General features: G+C 44.7%; 1 protein-coding gene across 1 annotated transcript in view; it reads left to right on the forward strand.

The window, feature by feature from the left end:
• The window catches only part of oca2 (oculocutaneous albinism II), a 337303-nt gene that overhangs the window by 93812 nt on the left and 224824 nt on the right, over nt 1–18667 (forward strand). Inside the window, exons 7-9 of the mRNA XM_078402106.1 lie at nt 2447–2604; nt 4691–4770; nt 5484–5637. Of these exons, the coding sequence (XP_078258232.1) occupies nt 2447–2604; nt 4691–4770; nt 5484–5637 (392 nt within the window). The remainder of the gene's footprint in view (nt 1–2446; nt 2605–4690; nt 4771–5483; nt 5638–18667) is intronic.

Here is an 18667-nt window from a genome sequence, read left to right on the forward strand (position 1 = left end):
TAGTGTTAATGTACGGGGATCACTGGGCGGCACGGACTTGGAGGGCCGAAAAGGCCTGTTTCCGGCTGTATATATATGATATGATGATATGATATGATACATGGGTAGGTTTTAGGGTGGAGCTAACATTGTGTACTGATGGTATTAAAAGCCACAGTAGCTATTTGAATGAACAGATTATGTTGTGAAATATGTCAATGAACTTTTCTTCTGAAAACGTTGAATCCGTTTAAACTCTGAATATTCTCTTTTAAAAAAGGAACCGTGGGTCAAAATATTCAGTAAGTATTTTGAACAATTTCTTGGTGAGTGAGCAACCAGAGAATAATTCAAGCTGTCACAGTTAATAGAAGAAACTAATTAAAAATGTGACAGGAATCACAGAAAAAGGATTAAATGCAAATATTCCAGATTGATGTGCACACATTTAATATGTGAAATCTTACAGAGATTTTACATGAGACTTTCCAACTGAAGTTGTGACTAACGTACTAATTTTATTTATTTATTTAGAGAGAGAGTTATGAATATCATTTAACGGGTTTCTTAGGTGCTTTTTTCCCGCATCGTATCTCCGTCCGTACTGCGGCCTAACATCGAGGAGTTGGCGGTCTTTGCTGGAGACCGTGTTTTGAGAGCTCCACCGGGGGGAGCTTGCGGGTCTTAAACATCGCGGAGCCCACGATCCCGTTGTCAGGGATCGACCTCAGAGCTCCAACCATGGGTGCTTGCGTACTTTAACATCACGGAGCCCGCGGTCTCTGGTCAGAGACCGACTTCGGGAACTCCAAGCCGCGGGAGCTTTGACCGCCCCGACGCGGAGGCTTCGACCGCCGGCTGCGGGAGCTTCGACCTCCCCGACGGATGGTTCGACTGCCCCGACCGCGGGAGAATAAAGAGGAAGAAGGTTTGGGGAATCCGCTGTGGTGGATGTTTATGTTAACGTTTATGTAGTTGTGTGTCTTGTTGCTTTTTTTTTCCGTACGGCTGTACGGTAATTCGCATATCACTGTACCTTAATTGGTACACGTGACAATAAAAGACCTTTGACCGCATGGGTTTTCTCCGGCTGATCAGGTTTCCTGGCACATTTCAAAGACGTGAGGATTTGTAGGTTAAATGGCTTCTGTAAAGTGTCCTTAGTGCGTAGGATAGAACAAGTGTATAGGTGATCGATGGTCGGCGCTGACACGCAAACAACTGCAATAAGTAGAGAAACATGAAATCAATGTTTAGCTGTTGTGACTGTTGCGTGGACTCACAAAGAAAACAAGGTACTCAAAATGCAATGCAATGTCCCAGCATAGTATGTTAGGCAACAGAACTGTGTCTCGGACATGGTGGTGAGCAACACAGGGGCTCCACACGGGACAGTCCTCTCAACCCTTCCTGTTCACCATCTACACCCTCGGACTTCAGATGTAACTAGGACTCCTGTCACCTGCAGAAGTTCTCGGATGACTCTCAGCTGCATCAGGGAGGTGAAGGTGAATGCAGAGGTGTAGTCAATGACTTTGTTCAGTGGTGTGGGCTGCATCACCTGCAATTCAACACCCACAAGACTAAGGAGTTGGTGGTGGACTTTAGGAGGAGAGAAACAACCCCTGTCCCCTGTCTCCATCAATGGTGTGGATGTGCAGTTTACCAGAGAGTAAAAATACCTTGGAGTGTACCTGGACAGTAAACTGGATTGGTCCGGGAACGCTGAGGCCCTGTACAAGAAGGTTCAGAGCTGGCTGTACTTTTTGAGAAGGCTCCGCTCCTTTGACGTCTGCAGTAAGATGCTGCAGATGTTCTACCAATCGGTGGTAGCCAGAGCTATCTTCTTCGCCGCCGTGTGCTGGGATAGCAGGGCGAAGACCGCAGACGTCGACGGGATTAACAAGCTCATCAGGAAGGCTGGCTCTGTCCTGGGGGCGGAGGTGGATTCATGGGAGGTCCTGGAGGGGAGGATGCTCATCAAACTGCGGAGCATCCTGGACAATACTGCTCACCCCCTCCATGACACACTGGTAAACCCGCGGAGTACCTTCAGCAACACATCGGTTCCACCAAGACGCAGTGCAGAACGCCACAGGAGGTCCTTCTTTCCTGTGGCGATCAAATTGTACAACTCCTCCCCCTTCTGTCGTGGGGCAGACTGAGACTGACTCCTCTCCCCACCCCCCCCCCCCCTACCTCTCCCCCCCTCCCCAATCTTTGCACAGTCCCAATCCTTTCTACTCGTCACTTTAATTCCATGTTTCATGTATCTTGTGTTTTTATGACTGTTGGCAGGTCAACTTCCCTCCTGGGATAAATAAAATTGAATTGTATCGTATTGTATAGTGCTTTGGACAATTCTCAGCCATTTTGAATGAAGCCAGTGGTTATTGGGGTATTATTTTTGGCGCCATTCTCTTATTTTCCATTGATACCGTTGCAATCCTTGAATAAATTATTTCAGTATTAAATCTCACAAACTTTGGCGACACTGTTCTTCTCAAGTTGGAATTAGCAGGACCATTTGCAGAAGGCCAAGTTCATAGGAATTCCGAGGAGTACATCACTGTCCGAATCGAGCAAGTTGTCGAGGGTGGCGAAAGAAGAAGGCGTCGACAGCAGGTCCTGGTAACTTGATACATTGATCTTCTCTCCCTTTGGGCATTTATGGGGTCATGTGAGTTTCAGTTCCATTTAGTTTGTTGTCACGTGTACCGAGGTACAGTGAAAAGCTTTTGTTGCGTGCTAACCAGTCAGCGGAATGACAATACATGATTACAATCGAGCCATAGATACATGATAGGTGAACTAACATTTAGTGCAAGGTAAAGTCTGATCAAAGATAGTCCGAGGGTCACCAATGAGGTGGATAGTAGTTCAGGGCTGCTCTCTGGTTGTGGTAGAATGGTTCAGTTGCCTGATAACAGCTGGGGAAAAAAAAACTGTTGCTGAGTCTGGAGGTGTGCATTTTCACACCTATACCTTTTGCCCGATGGGAGAGGGGAGAGGGGAGAAGGAGGAGTGGCCAGGGTGTGACTTGATCAAACATCACCAAGGCTGTTTATTCCCACCTCAAGTGCCATCAGTACTCACTGTATGCTGCATGAGGTGGTTATGTTCCTGAACTAATATCAAGAAGTATGACTAATGATCTGGAAGTACATCTTTAATCTTCTCCTGAGCAATTTGAAAGATTTAAACACCAAATTGTGTAAATAAACCTATAACATGGATTTTCGTAAGTCATTTGATTAAGTGGCCCATGGCAGGCTGATCCAAAAGATTAATATGCACGGGATTAACAGTGACTTGGTCATATGCATTCATGACTGACTTAATAACAGCAGACACAGGGTTGCCATGGAAGAACGTTATTCAGACTGGGGTTCTGTGACCAATGGAGTTCCACAGGGATCTGTCCTGGGATCTCTGTTGTATGCGTCACATATATATATATATATATATATATATATATATATATATATGTATGTATGTATATATGTATATATGTATATATGTATATGTATGTATATGTATGTATATGTATATATAAATGACTTGGACATAAAAGTAAGGTAGACACAAAATGCTGGAGTAACTCAGTGGGACAGGCAGCATCTCTGGAGAGAAGGAATGGGTAACGTTTTGTGTTCAGACCCTTGTTCAGAAGTCTGAAGAGCAAGTGGGAACAGTTTCAAGCATTATTTCACGTTATTTCGCAACCAGGGAAGGCTGTGGAGGCCAAGTCAATGGCCATTTTTAAGGCAGAGATAGAGAGATTCTTGATTAGTACGGGTGTCAGGGGTTAAGGGGAGAAGGCAGGAGAACGGGGTTAGGAGGGGGAGATAGATCAGCCATGATTGAATGGCGGAATTGACTTGATGGGCTGACTGGCCAAATTCTGCTCCGATCACTTATGAACTTATGAACATGAACATTCTTCCACCGGGTGGCGCCGTCAGCGATGGCAACCTTGCCAACGGTCTGTCTGCCTTTTTTGTTATTTTTAATGTGTTAATGTTCTCTGGGGTGGGGGAGGGGGTCGGGAGAATTTTTTTTTCAATCTCTTACCTTGCCGGAGATACGGTTGGTTTCCGGTCGCTCTGCGGCCTAACCTCATGGAGCTGGCGGCCTTGCTCGAGATTGACTTTGAACCCCACTGCGGGGCCGTGGACTTACCATCAGAGCCTGCGATCCCTTGGCTAGGATCGACGCTCCAACCGCGGCCTGCGGATTTCAACATTGAGGAGCTTGCAGTCTTGGGAAGAGACTTATGTCGGGAAGCTCCAAAGCTGCAAGAGGTTCGACTAGCCCCGACCTGGGGTCTGATCGCCCGGCGCAGGGGAGCTGAGATCCTCCCATTGCGGGGGGCCCGACTGCCGGCTATGGGAGCCAAGATCATCCCGTCAACGGAAGGCTCGAGGCCCCCGACCGTGGGAGCACAAAGAAGGGAAGAGATTGAACTTTTTTTGCCATCCATCACATTGAGGAATGTGGAGGAGTCACTGTGGTGGATGTTTATGTTAAAATGTATTTTGTGTATCTTGTTCCTTTTTATTGATATGACTGTATGCAAATCAAATTCCTTGTATGTTGCAAAACATACTTGGCTAATAAAGTATGATTGTGATTCTGATTTGTGCAACCTTTGCTTGCGATGAAACTCTGTTTTGAATAATGACTTTCCTCTGCTTCATACTTTTTACAGTCGGTGCACAATTGGTCCATTCCATTAAATCCACAAAGAAATCAACTCATCAAGACTAAAATTTTTGAACTGGCCAGCAGGTAATTATTTTAGTTGGGTTGTGTTTCCTCGTCTAATTAATTACTGATAAAATCTCTTTAGGCTTCTTTCTCTACAAAATTTACTCCTTAGGCCAAAGTTTTGATCTTGGGATCCAAGGTGGGGAAAGTCAAATTCTACTGGATTACATGCATTTGCTGAACCTTGGAAACGTTACTTGTACAAGAGGGTGCAGAGATGTGGTTTGTTATTGATGATCAAAGGTGTTTCCAGATTTGCTTGCAACAGAATAAATAGTTATAATTGTTCATTATATGAACAATCTATTAGGAGGAGCTGGTGTGGGGGGAGGAGGGTGGGGGTGGGGGGGGATGTGGAAAAATGGGGGAGGATCCGGCATGCGGGGACCGCCATGAGATAGTGGGGGGGGGGGGAACAAAGGAGGACCTGGCGGGGGGGAATCGCTGGGAGGGAGGAGGTGGAGGGAGGGTGGGAGGAGAACAAAAGAGGAGTTGCGTGGGGGGACCGCCATGAGGAGGGGGGAGAACAAAAGAAGACCTGGCGTGGGGTACTTTGTAACTTTGCCAGTGCCCTTTATGTGGCGACTATTTGCAGACCTTGGGTATGCCAGCAAAGAATTTCACTGACTTGTCACGTGACGATAAAGCATTCATTCATTCATTCATTCATTCATTCATTCATTCATTCATTCATTCATTCATTCATTCATTCATAATTTCCCCTTTTTTTGCAGCAGTGAAATTGGCATCAATATACAGACCTTCCTTAAGAACAATGAAGTGGTCCCGCTAACTATCAGTCACCAATACCTCTACGCAAGTGTTGAGACTCAAGTTGCCATTGCAGCTGTCATCTTGGCTGGAGTTTACATCCTTATTATATTTGAGGTAAATTATTTTCTGATTATTGACTGGCTCCATGTTATATCCTATTTCAGGTCCTGAGAGTTGAGTGTGTGAAATATTGGCGAAAATGAACTAGTTTTGTGAAGCTTCGATGCGTTTTGAAAGAATTGTAAGGTTCTAATTTTGTTTCAGTGGATAAAGTCCCTGTTGTCTGGAAATTGTTACCCAATCATTGCACAAAAATCTGAGCCGGTCCATGATTTTAATCGCGTATAAAAAGCCATGGGATTTATAAAGGAGTAGTTGATCATAAAACATTTATGCTAATAATATGGTGAGCCTGCACTAATGGCCAACTCGTTCTGGAGAACATTACTCAGTGGTAGATGTTCTCTGGCATAATGGCTTTGAATATGTAATGCTCCTTTTGTGCTGCCTTTGATATGATTCTTCTGTTTGGATACTCAACATTTTCACAGGAAGGAACTAAAGGAATGGTTCGTAGCATACAGAAATGTAAGATGGGTGAGAGCCTATGTTAAGCTTCTCCTAATATTTACATCCATTGGCTTTAGGTGGGGCAGATATAAATGTGCTCTGTTATATATAAAAGAAATATATACTTTAACCGAATCCACAATCCAGGGCGGTGGCATAGTAGACAATAGACAATAGGTGCAGGAGGAGGCCATTCAGCCCTTCGAGCCAGCACCGCCATTCAATGTGATCATGGCTGATCATTCTCAATCAACACTCCGTTCCTGCCTTCACCCCATACCCCCTGACTCCACTATCCTTAAGAGCTCTATCCAGCTCTCTCTTGAATGCATTCAGAGAATTGGCGTCCACTGCCTTCTGAGGTAGTGGTGGAGTTGCTGCCTTACAGCGCCAGAGACCCATGTTTGATCCTGACTATGGGCGCTGTCTGCACGGGGTTGGTACATTCTCCCTGTGAACACGTGGGTTTTCTCCAGAGGCTCTGGTTCCTTCCCACACTCCAAAGATGTTCAGATTTGTAAGTTAATTAGCTTTGGAAAAAATTGTGACGAAAGTGTGTAGGATGGTGTTAGTGCAGCCATTGTGGCTGGTCGGTGCGGATTTGGTGGGACGAAGGGCCTGTTTCTGCACTGTATCTCTGAAGTCTAAATTAAAGTCTAAAGTCACAATACCCTTGAATCATTACCCTTTTGATGTCCACTTTGACAATTCTGAAGTAGTTATGACTTTTCTAACTGTGTGATTTTGCAATATTAGTTTTGTTTAGTTTAGAGATACAGTGCCAGAAACAGGCATTTCGGCCCACCGGGTCCACGCTGACCAACGGTCCCCGCACATTAACACTACCCTACACCCACCAGGGACAATTTTTTATATTTACCAAGCCAATTAACCTACAAATCTACCTATGTCTTTGGAGTGTGGGAGGAAACCGAAGATCTTGGAGAAAACCCACGCAGGTCACGGGGAGAACTCCGTGCAAACTGCACCCGTAGTCGGCATCGAACCCGAGTCTCCGGCGCTGCATTCGCTGTAAGGCAGCAACTCTGCCGCTGCGCCGCCGTGACCGCCCATCTTTCCCAGCTTTCCCGTGAATTCCCAGCTTCCAATCTTTCTGACCTGTCAAAAAACAACGACAAAGTTATGATAATTTTCAGTGTGAGGTCAGGATACTTCTTGATCCCAAAGCTGTTGTTTCTGGAGTGCATTGGCAGGTTAGTTTATTAGTTTAGTTTAGTTTATTATTGTCACGTGTCCCGAGGTACAGTGAAAAGCTTTGGTTTGCGTGCTATCCAGTCATGGAAAAGACTATACATGAATACAATCAAGCATCCGCAGATGCGCAGATAAAGAATGAAGGGTGCATTCAGAGGAAGATGTAACACTGAAGTCTGATGAAAGACAGTTCAAAGGTCTCCAATGAGTTAGATGGGAGGACAGGACCGCGCTTCAGCTGCCTGATTACAGCCGGGAAGAAATTGTACTTGAATCTGTAGGTGTGCGTTTTCAAACTTCTCTACCTCCTGCCTGATGGGAGAGAGGAGAAGAGGGAGTGACCGGTCCTTGATTATGCTGGTGGCCTTGCCGAGGCAACGTGAAGTGCAGGTGGAGTCGATGGAAGGGAGGATGGTTTTGTGTGATGGTCTGGGCTGCGTCCACAATTCTCCGCAATTTCCTGCGGTCTTGGATGGAGCTGCTCCCGAGCCAGCCTGAGCTAGCAGGTTGATGACGTTTATTTGTACTCCCAGTGAGATCCAAACCTTCTAGTCCAAACAGCCTTGCGCAAAGAGCCATGTTGAAGTTTTAAAATAGATACATCCAGTTAATATTATCTGAATGGTGGCCGATTAGGAGAAGGGGAGATGCAACGAGACCTGGGTGTTGTGGTTCACCAGTCATTGAAAGTAGGCATGCAGGTGCAGCAGGTAGTGAAGAAAGCGAATGGTATGTTGGCATTCATAGCGAGGGGATTTGAGTATAGGAGCAGGGATGTTCTGCTGCAGTTGTACAGGGCATTGGTGAGACCACACCTGGAGTATTGCGTACAGTTTTGGTCTCCTAATCTGAGGAAAGACATTCTTGCCATAGAGGGAGTACAGAGAAGGTTCACCAGATTGATTCCTGGGATGGCAGGACTTTCATATGAAGAAAGACAGGATAGACTCAGCTTGTACTCGCTGGAATTTAGAAGATTGAAGGGGGATCTTATAGAAACTTACAACATTCTTAAGGGGTTGGACAGGCTAGATGCAGGAAGATTGTTCCCCATGTTGGGGAAGTCCAGAACAAGGGGCCACAGTTTAAGGATAAGGGGGAAGTCTTTTAGGACCGAGATGGGAAAGTTTTTTTTCACACAGAGAGTGGTGAATCTGTGGAATTCTCTGCCACAGAAGGTGGTTGAGACCAGTTCATTGGCTATATTTAAGAGGGAGTTAGATGTGGCCCTTGTGGCTAAAGGGATCAGGGGCTATGGAGAGAAGGCAGGTACGGGATACTGAGTTGGATGATCAGCCATGATCATATTGAATGGCGGTGCAGGCTCGAAGGGCCGAATGGCCTACTCCTGCACCTATTTTCTATGTTTCTATGTTTCTATGTTAACTAAGACTTGGGTATTTTGTATGATTATTGGAATCCCTTTCTTTCTTTCATTTTTGTTTCCAGTATCTCCATGCAAACTTCTTTGCAAACGGCGACAATTCCAATGTATTCGAACATCAATGAAAAGGGGGAGGTTATTTTGGCTGGAGCCTGGTGCTGTGAATGTTGCATAATGCTACAGATTTCTCAACCGGGAGGGATATAAAAAAACACAATCTGGCACAGTCAGGGAGGGGGTTGTGTTCGTGATTTCTTGGCAGCTTTGTTGTGAATCTGGGGTTGTTTCACAATGGCCTGCAATTGCTTTTCACTGAATACTACACAGACATAAAACATAAACCTATTCTCATCCTTCCCCCAAGTTCCAGAGTCAGCCCACAACATGACAAGATAAAGATTTCTGTTGGTGTATTTCATTGATTTCTCAAGGCATTGAAGCAGTCTGATTTTACTTTTGCAGGCAGCAAGGGCCTTTGTGGGGATATCAAGAACCAGAGGGCATAGGTTTATGGTGAGAGGAAAGGAGTGTAAAAGGGGTGAGTTTTTTGTTTACACAGAGAGTGGATGATATCTGGAATACACAGGGAAAGGGCTGGAGCCAGATATAGCTACTACGTTTAAGATGCATTAGATGGACAGTTAAACAGGCAAGGCATGGAAGAATACCATCGTAATGTGGGCAAATGGAATTAGTGTAGATAGTAAAAGGTCAGCATGGGTCTGGTGGACCGAAGGGCTTGTTTCACCCGGTGCAATTCTATGACTCCATGTGTATTATTTCCCAAACTTTTGTTTTTATTGTTATTGAAGGCTGAGTCATAGAGTCGTGTAGTCATATACCATGGAAACAGGCCCTTCGGCTTGACTTGTCCATGCTGGCCAACATGCCCATCTACACAAGTCCCACCTGCCTGGATTTGGTCCATATTCCTCAAAACCCATCCCATCCACGTAGCTGTTCAAAAGTCTTTTCAATGTTGTTATAGTACCTGCCTCACCTACCTCGCCTGGCAGCTCGTCCCATATACTCATCATCCTTTGCGTAAAACGAGTTGCCTCTAAGGTTCCTATTAAATAGTCCCACCCCCACCCCCCCTCACCTGAGACCTGTGTCCTCTGGTTCTCGATTCCCCTAAGCTGGGCAAAATAGTCTATGCATTTACCTGAACTTTTCCTATCATGGTCTTGCACACCTCTATAAGATCACCCCTCATCCTTCTGCACTCCAAGGAATATTGTCCTCGCCTGCCCAACCTCTCCCTATCACTCAGATCCTCGAGTCCTGGCAGCATCCTCGTAACTTTTCTCCTTACCTTTTCCAGCATGACAACATCTTTCCTATAACATGGTGTCCAAAACTGAACACAATACACCAAATGTGGCCTCTCTGACCTCTTGTGTAACTGTAACATAACCTCCCAACTTCTATGTGTAGGAAAAAACTGCAGATGCTGGATTAAATTGAAGGTAGACACAATGCAGCGTGGAAACAGGCCCACCGAGTCCGCGCCGACCAGCGATCCCTGCACCTTTACACTATCCTACACACACGCGGGACAAATTACAACCATACTAAGCAAATTAACCTACAAATCTGTGCATTTTTGGAGTGCGGGAGGAAACTGGAGATCCCAGAGAAAGGTCACGGGGAGAACGTACAAACTCCGTACAGGCAGCACCCATAGTCAGCATCGAACCCAGGTCTCCGGCGCTGTAAGGCAGCAACTCTGCCCGCTGCATCGCCGTGTCGTCTGGTGTCCTGAGATCATGACAAATGCCACATTAAATGCAAGTGTGTGTTTCATTGTAATTTTCAATTAATCAAGTTCCGGTCTGTGCAAAAGGTGCTGTTCAAAGTAAATGATATTTGGCAGTTTTTTGTGCAACCCTGTCCAAAAAGCACACATGTTTCCCTTTCTATGAAAGCCATGGTAGCATCACTAAAGGAGACTTGGCTGAAGTCAGCCAGCCAGCAACAACTGAATATGAAATCTAGACACAAGGAACCGCGGATGCTGAAATCTTGAGTAAACCTTGACTGTGTTGGCAGCAAAGATGGGATAACAGAGAACTAGTGAACTGGTAATTGCTGGTAGGATTTCACCCAGTGGGCCGAAGGGCCTGTTTCCACACTGTATCTCTAAAGTAAAACACACATTGCTGGAGCAATTCAATGGGTCAGGCAACATCTGTGGAGGAATTGAAATGGCAACTTTTCATGTTAGGACCCTTCTGCTGACTACATTTAAAAGATTTGATATTGTGTAGAATCATTAAGATATTCCAATATCTTCTACAGATTTTTATACACTTTGGAAGTGCAAATTAAGAAATACGCTAAATTGTTCGTGGGTGACACAGTCGTGAAATGGTAGAGTTGCTGCCTTGCAACCCCAGAGACCCGGGTTCGATCCTGACTGTGGATGCTGTCTGTACGGAGTTTGTACGTTCTCCCTGTGACTGTGTGGGTTTTCTCCGTGTGCTCCGGTTTCATCTCACATTCCAAAGGCGTACAGGTTTGTAGGTTAATTGCCTTCAATAAGTTGTAAAATTGTCCATAGTGTGTGTAGGATAGAGTTAGCGTACAGGGTCTTCGCTGGTTGGCCTGGACTCGCCTGCTTTGCGATGTATCTCTAAAGTCTAAAGTTTGTGCTTTAACAATCTCCCATGAATAAGTGTGATGGTGGTTAGTTAATTTGATTATTTTTGATTTTGTGGAGGAATAAATATTGGCAACTTCTCAGTTGTTCAACATAGTACCAGGGATCAATTGTACCCACCTGAGAAGCCATTGGTTTAATGTTTCACTGGAATGATAGCAGAATGATCTGACAATGCAGAATTCCCACCACTGATCTAGATTTGGGATAGTTCTCGGCTAGACCTAGATAGAGTGGATGTGGAAAGGATGTTCACTAGTGGAAGAGTCTAGGACCATAGATCATGGCCTCAGAACGGGCAGCACGGTGGCGCAGCAGTAGAGTTGCTGCCTTACAGCGAATGCAGCACCGGAGACTCAGGTTCGATCCTGACTACGGGCGCCATCTGTATGGAGTTTGTACGTTCTCCCCGTGACCTGCGTGGGTTTTCTCCGAGATCTTCGGTTTCCTCCCACACTCCAAAGACAGTACAGGTATGTAGGTTAATTGGCTGTGCAAATGTAAAAAAACTAGTACCCCTAGTGGGTGTAGGATAGCGTTAATGTGCGGGGATCGCTGGGCGGCGCGGACCTGGTGGGCCGAAGGGCCTGTTTCTGCGCTGCATCTCTAAATCTAAATCTAAAGGATGTTCCTTTATGGTGGAGATGAGGATGAATTTCTTTAGTTAGAAGGTGGTAAACCTGTGGAATTCTTTGCCATAGAAGGCTGTGGAGGCCAAGTCAATGGATGTTTTGAAGGCAGAGAAAGATAGATTCTTGACTAGTACGGGTGTCAGGGGTTATGGGAAGAAGGCAGGAGAATAGGGTTAGGAGGGGGATATTGATTAGCCATGATTGAATGGCGGAGTAGACTTGATGGGCCGAATGGCCTAATTCTGCTCCTACCACTTGGGACTTCAGTGGCCTGACCAATAGGAGGAAGCGGACATGCCCAGTATCCTATAACCTTCCATAGAACCACAAAATGTTGAATAACTTTGTATTCTACGCAAGATTTCAGCATCTGCAGTTCCTCGTGCCTACCCTACAACCATGATCCTAGGTTAAAGTAAACCAGTTAACAAAATAGACACAAAAAGCTGGAGTAATTCAGTAGATCAGACAGCATCTCTGGAGAAAAGTGTAAGGGGTTAAACATTCGACATTTCGCCATATGGGTTTTATTGCAGGGGTGTAAAAAAGGTGTAAAAGCTCCAGCTCGATTATGTTGCCAGGACATCCTATTGCTCAGCATGGACGCACGGTTTATGGTTGACCATCCTTTGATATGGGCAACTGGCTTTAAGGCTTTGATGCTTAACCATCCTTTGATGGTTAAGGGGAACATTTGGTCATATCGACTGTTCTTTGGTCCTGGGAATACCGAGGACATGTAGGTCACACAGGACACGGAGGACATAGGGGTCCTGAAGGGCACATAAAGATTTATAGGACATTGTAAAACTTGCCATATAAGGTAGCAACAGGAAATGTACTGGCACATGTATTTTGGGTATAAATATGTGTAATTGTTAGCATTCGGGGAGAGAGACTACACTAGCTTCCTGAGTGTTTCTAAACGCTCCGGTTTCTAGACTCTCTCCCACCTGGGTGAGTAGAATAAAGAGGTTATACGAATTCGGTTGTCTGACTATTCTGTTCATAGGGCACGAACTACAACAAAAGGAATAGGTGACGTTTTGGGACGAGACCCTTCTTCAGACTGAGAGTCTGGGGAAAGGGAAACGAGAGATATAGTTAGTCAGTGATGTAGAGAAATATAGAACAAATGAATGAAAGATACGCAAAACGGTGACGATGATAAAGGAAACAGGCGATTGTTAGCTGTGGCCTAGGTGAAAATGGGTATAGACAATGAGACTCAACAAGACAAATTTGAAGCTGGTACGACTTCGATGGGGGAGGGATGGAGAGAGGGGGGAAGCAAGGGTTATTTGAAGTTTGAGAAATCAATATTCATACCGCTAGGGTGTAAGCTACCCAAGCGAAATATGAGATGCTGTTCCTCCAATTTGCGTTTGCCCTCACTCTGACAATGGAGGAGGCCGAGGACAGAAAGGTCAGTGTGGGAATGGGAAGGGGAATTCAAGTGTTTGGCAACCGGGAGATCAGGTAGGTCCTGGTGGACTGAGTGAAGGTGTTCAGCGAAACGATCGGCCGGTCTACGTTTGGTCTCGCCGAAGCAACGAGAGATCTGTGGAGCAAAACCCGAATCTCCAACTCCGAATTTTGCACCAGCGATAATTGTCGAAGCACTTTCGAGACCTGGATTAAAACCACCACTCTTTGTCTGTGGCATTAGGAGGATTGAGCTGTGTAATGCTGCGTATTTTTGTTGTGAGTGACAATAATGGCAACCTCCCACAATGGTTAATAAGAATCTGGAAAAATAACAAGTCACGACTCAGAATACCTTCTCTGCCTCTCTGCTTCACGCTGATTATCCTAAATAGTCCATCACTGAACACCTTGTGCAGGAGTGAGATGCATGAGTAATAATCTCTAAAGAATAAGTCTATACAAAAGCACTTGTTCAATGGAGAAGAGTACCATCCGCCAAAATATTTTTAAGTTAAAGCTGTGAGATTCCGATAATGTACCGAATATGGTAATCCCATTGTATTTTCATATTCCTTGACAAAGAATAATCAGCGGGCAAAATACTCCAAGGGAACTTAAATCATTGCAGAATCATTTATTTTGACATCTGCTGCTGTTTCTCCATATTTTATATGCATTTCATTTTCTAACGACTATTAACAATTAGTTATGAATTTCCAGTTAAGGACATCTTTGTGTGACATTTAGATAGGAATTAGATCCTTTGAGAAGCAATTGGAATTGTGTTAGACTATTACTTAGTCCACCTTTAGCATGTGCAAATACGGGTTTAATTATTTTGCAGTTGTTTGAACAGATTAACAGTTTGCCCACTAAAACGTTGAAGCTTTTAAATCCAGTTAATAACATTTACTTTTAGATTAGCAGCTTAAATCGTGTTTATTTCATTAAAACCAGCATAGAGGTCTGCGGTGTACACTCAGTTAGAACATGGAGCATAGAACAGTACAGCACAGGAACGGGCCACAATGTTTGTGTCGTGCATGATGTCAAGTTAAACTGACCTTATCTGCCTGAACATGATCCAATAGACAATAGACAATAGGTGCAGGAGGAGGCCATTCGGCCCTTCGAGCCAGCACCGCCATTCAATGTGATCATGGCTGATCATTCTCAATCAGTACCCCGTTCCTGCTTTCTCCCCATACCCCCTGACTCCGCTATCCTTAAGAGCTCTATCTAGCTCTCTCTTGAATGTATTCAGAGAATTGGCCTCCACTGCCTTCTGAGGCAGAGAATTCCACAGATTCACAACTCTCTGACTAAAAAGGTTTTTCCTCATCTCTGTTCTAAATGGCCTACCCCTTATTCTTAAACTGTGGCCCCTGGCTCTGGACTCCCCCAACATTGGGAACATGTTTCCTGCCTCTAACATGGCCAACCCCTTAATAATCTTATACGTTTCGATAAGATCCCCTCTCATCCTTCTAAATTCCAGTGTATACAAACCTAGTCGCTCCAGTCTTTCAACATATGACAGTCCCGCCATTCCGGGAATTAACCTAGTAAACCTACGCTGCACGCCCTCAATAGCAAGAATATCCCTCCTCAAATTTGGAGACCAAAACTGCACACAGTACTCCAGGTGCGGTCTCACTAGGGCCCTGTACAACTGCAGAAGGACCTCTTTGCTCCTATACTCAACTCCTCTTGTTATGAAGGCCAACATTCCATTGGCTTTCTTCACTGCCTGCTGTACCTGCATGCTTCCTTTCAGTGACTGATGCACTAAGACACCCTGATCACGTTGTACGTCCCCTTTTCCTAACTTGACACCATTCAAATAATGGATCCAGATCCCTCTATACCCTGCACTTCCTTATGCCTATTTAATAGCATCTTAAATGGCACTATCGTATCTGCCTCCACCACCACCCCAGGCCCCGACCACTCTCTGTGTAAAAGAAAACTAGTCCTGCATATCCCCATTAAACCTTCCCCCTTTCACCTTATTGCTCTGCCCTCTAGTGTTGGAAATTTATACTCTGGCAAAAAAAAGGTTCCAAATGCGGCCTAACTAAAGTCCTCTGGACATACACAAAATGTTGGAGTAACTCAGCAGGACAGGCAGCATCTCTGGATAGAAGGAACTGGGTGATGTTTCGGGTCGAGACCCTTCTTTAGACTGAGAGTCAGGGGAGTGGGGAAACTAGAGATTTGGAAAGGGTAAGGTGTGAAAACGAGAGATCAAAGGGGGCAAAGTTCACAGAAACTGTAGAATAGCGTGGAACTGGAGAGCAGAGGAATAGTGTCCTATAGAACTGCATCATGAGTTCTTCAAAATGTTTCTCAGGTTGTATGATGCAATGTGTTCCATTCAAGAATACCAACAATGAAAAATTACTTGCATATTAAATCAAATTTATTTTCCTCAAATTATGTTTTATTCCTACTAACAACATGACACTAAAGACAGGCTACTACCCTCACGCCCAATATTTTTCCTGCAAACAAATAAAAAAGAATCATATTAACCAACCTCTATCACTTATATTCACTGGAATTTAGAAGGATGAGAGGGGATCTTAGAGAAACATATAAAATTCTTAAGGGTACTGATTTAGGATGATCAGCTATGATCATATTGAATGGCGGTGATGGCTCGAAGGGCCAAATGGCCTACTCCTGCACCTATTTTCTATGTTTCTACGTTTCTTGTTCATGGGTGATTACTGTGTACAAACTATTTGGCATCTTTCTTATTTTACACTACCAAAGTGTTTAACTGTCTGTGGAATATATTGGAATGTCTTAAACGTATTACGTAAATTAAACATTTTCATATGTATTCAGTAGAAAAGGTGAAACATCGCCATTTCAATTGCTCCACGGATGTTGCCTGACCCGATGAGGCCTGGATCGAGTGAAAATGGAGAGGATGTTTCCACCCCTCACTCTCCATTTATTACTCCTCTCACCAACCCTCTCCACCTACACTCCTTCCCTGGGCTTCACAATTCGCAACTCTTCAATCCTTTTGTCTCACACCTTCAGTTACTTCATCTCCGGCGTTTGTCCAACCACTTGCCTATCAACCCCCCTCCCCCTCCCACCTGTGTTCACCTGTTACCTGACACATTTTGTCATGTTCCTCCTCTCATCCAGCTTCCCTCCCCACCCCCCCCCACCCATCTCCCCCGCCCAACAATCAGTTTGAAGAAGAACCGTCCCGACCCAAAATGCCACCAGTTCCTGACCCTCTGACTTATTCCAGCACTTTGTGTCTTTTTTTGTAAACCAGCGGTTCCTTGTTTCTACAATACAAACCGTCTCCAGCATTATATAAACTGTAATGTATGTAGATTGGAATTAATGTATACAACATGGATTATCGAGCCTCCTAATCATTCTGTTCCATCACCGATACACAAAAATGCTTTGTTGGCAACAGTAGATGACCACTTGAGGGCACTGCATGTTCTGGATTAGATTGTTAAAGATTGTGTCACAACAGGTACGGATGAAAAATCATAATGTTGGACTTTGTTCTGGGCAAAGTTTTGATGCCAAGATGCACAAATGTGAAATAGATGATAGGTGTAGCAAAGATACTGTGTGCAGAATATAGTTCTCAGCATTGTAGAGCATCAATTCCACAGACAAAGACAATGGAGTAGAGGTGAATTGGACGGTACAAGAGCTTATGGAAGGACTGTTCAGAAGCCTGATAACTGAGGGGAAAAAAGCTGTCCATGAGTCTAGTGGTATGTGGTTTTTGGGATGGGATCAGAAGTTGAGAAGTCCAGATATCTCTGAAGTTTTGTTCATGCCATTCCTAATGATAGCATGTAATTATGGATTGAAATACATTACAGCATTAAATACAAAATGAATTTGCCAACGATCTGATTTAGTTTCTGACAAATGCCAGTGAAAGTGAAGGAGCTTGTGACCAGAAAACGAGTCACAAATTTATTATTAGAATTGAAGATGATGTCTTCAGTCTTCCCAATATCTGGTTGAAGTTTATTTATGACTGGGTGTTGGAACTGTGTTTGGGGAGACTACACTAGAAAATATATGGAAGCTGTTGCTATGCGTCTGGATAATGTTTTCCAAGTGTAAACAAGAAAGCAAGGTGGCGCAGCTGGTAGAACTGCTGACTCACAGCACCAGAGACCTGGGTTTGATCCTGACTGCAGGCGCTGTCTGTACAGAGTTTGTACGCTCTCCCTGTGACTGCGTGGGTTTTCTCTGGGTGCTTTGGTTTCCTCTCACACTCCAAACATGTACAGGTTTGTAGGTTAATTGGCTTTGGTGAAAAAAATTGTTGCTAGTGTGTAGGATTATGCTAGTGTATGGGGTGATCGCTGGTCGGCACGGACTCGGTGGGCTGAAGGGCCTGCTTCCATGTTGTATCTCTAAACATAAGAGTGCCAAGCTACAGTGAAAGGTTTTTGTTTGCGTGCTATCCAGTCGGAGAAAGAACTATACATAAATGCAATCAAGCCATTCACAATGCACAGATAAAGGATAAAGGATAAAACATTCAATGCAAGAGAAAACATTGGAGTCCAATAAAATTTGAGTAAAGATAGATCAAAGGTCTCCAATGAGGTAGATAGGAGGTCAGCACCACACTCCAGTTGATGAGAGGACTGTTCAGTTGCCTGATAAGAGCTGGGAAGAAACTGTTCCTGAATCTGGCGGTATGGGTTTTGCGACATCTGTACCTCTAGCCTGATGGGAGAGGGGAGAAGTGGGAGTGACCGGGGTGGGACTGGTCCTTGATTATGCTGGCATTCTTGCCGAGGCAGCATGGAGTTCCCCCCACAACTGGGTTTGTAGATTAGCTGGCGCAGAAAATTGCTGCTAGTGTGCAGGGAGTGGATGAGGAAGTGAAATAACATAGAACTAGTGTGAATGGTTGATTGATGGTTGGCGTGGACTCGGTGGATTGAAGGACCTGTTTTACATAGAAACATAGAAAATAGGTGCAGGAGTAGGCCATTCGGCCCTTCGAGCCTGCACCGCCATTCAATATGATCATGGCTGATCATCCAACTCAGTATCCCGTACCTGCCTTCTCTCCATACCCCCTGATCCCTTTAGCCACAAGGGCCACATCTAACTCCCTCTTAAATATAGCCAATGAACTGGCATCAACTACCTTCTGTGGCAGAGAATTCCACAGATTCACCACTCTCTGTGCGAAAAAAAACGTTCTCATCTCGGTCCTAAAAGACTTCCCCC

Source organism: Rhinoraja longicauda, chromosome 7 (genome assembly GCF_053455715.1).
Source record: "Rhinoraja longicauda isolate Sanriku21f chromosome 7, sRhiLon1.1, whole genome shotgun sequence".
Classification (NCBI taxonomy): Eukaryota; Metazoa; Chordata; class Chondrichthyes; order Rajiformes; family Arhynchobatidae; genus Rhinoraja; species Rhinoraja longicauda.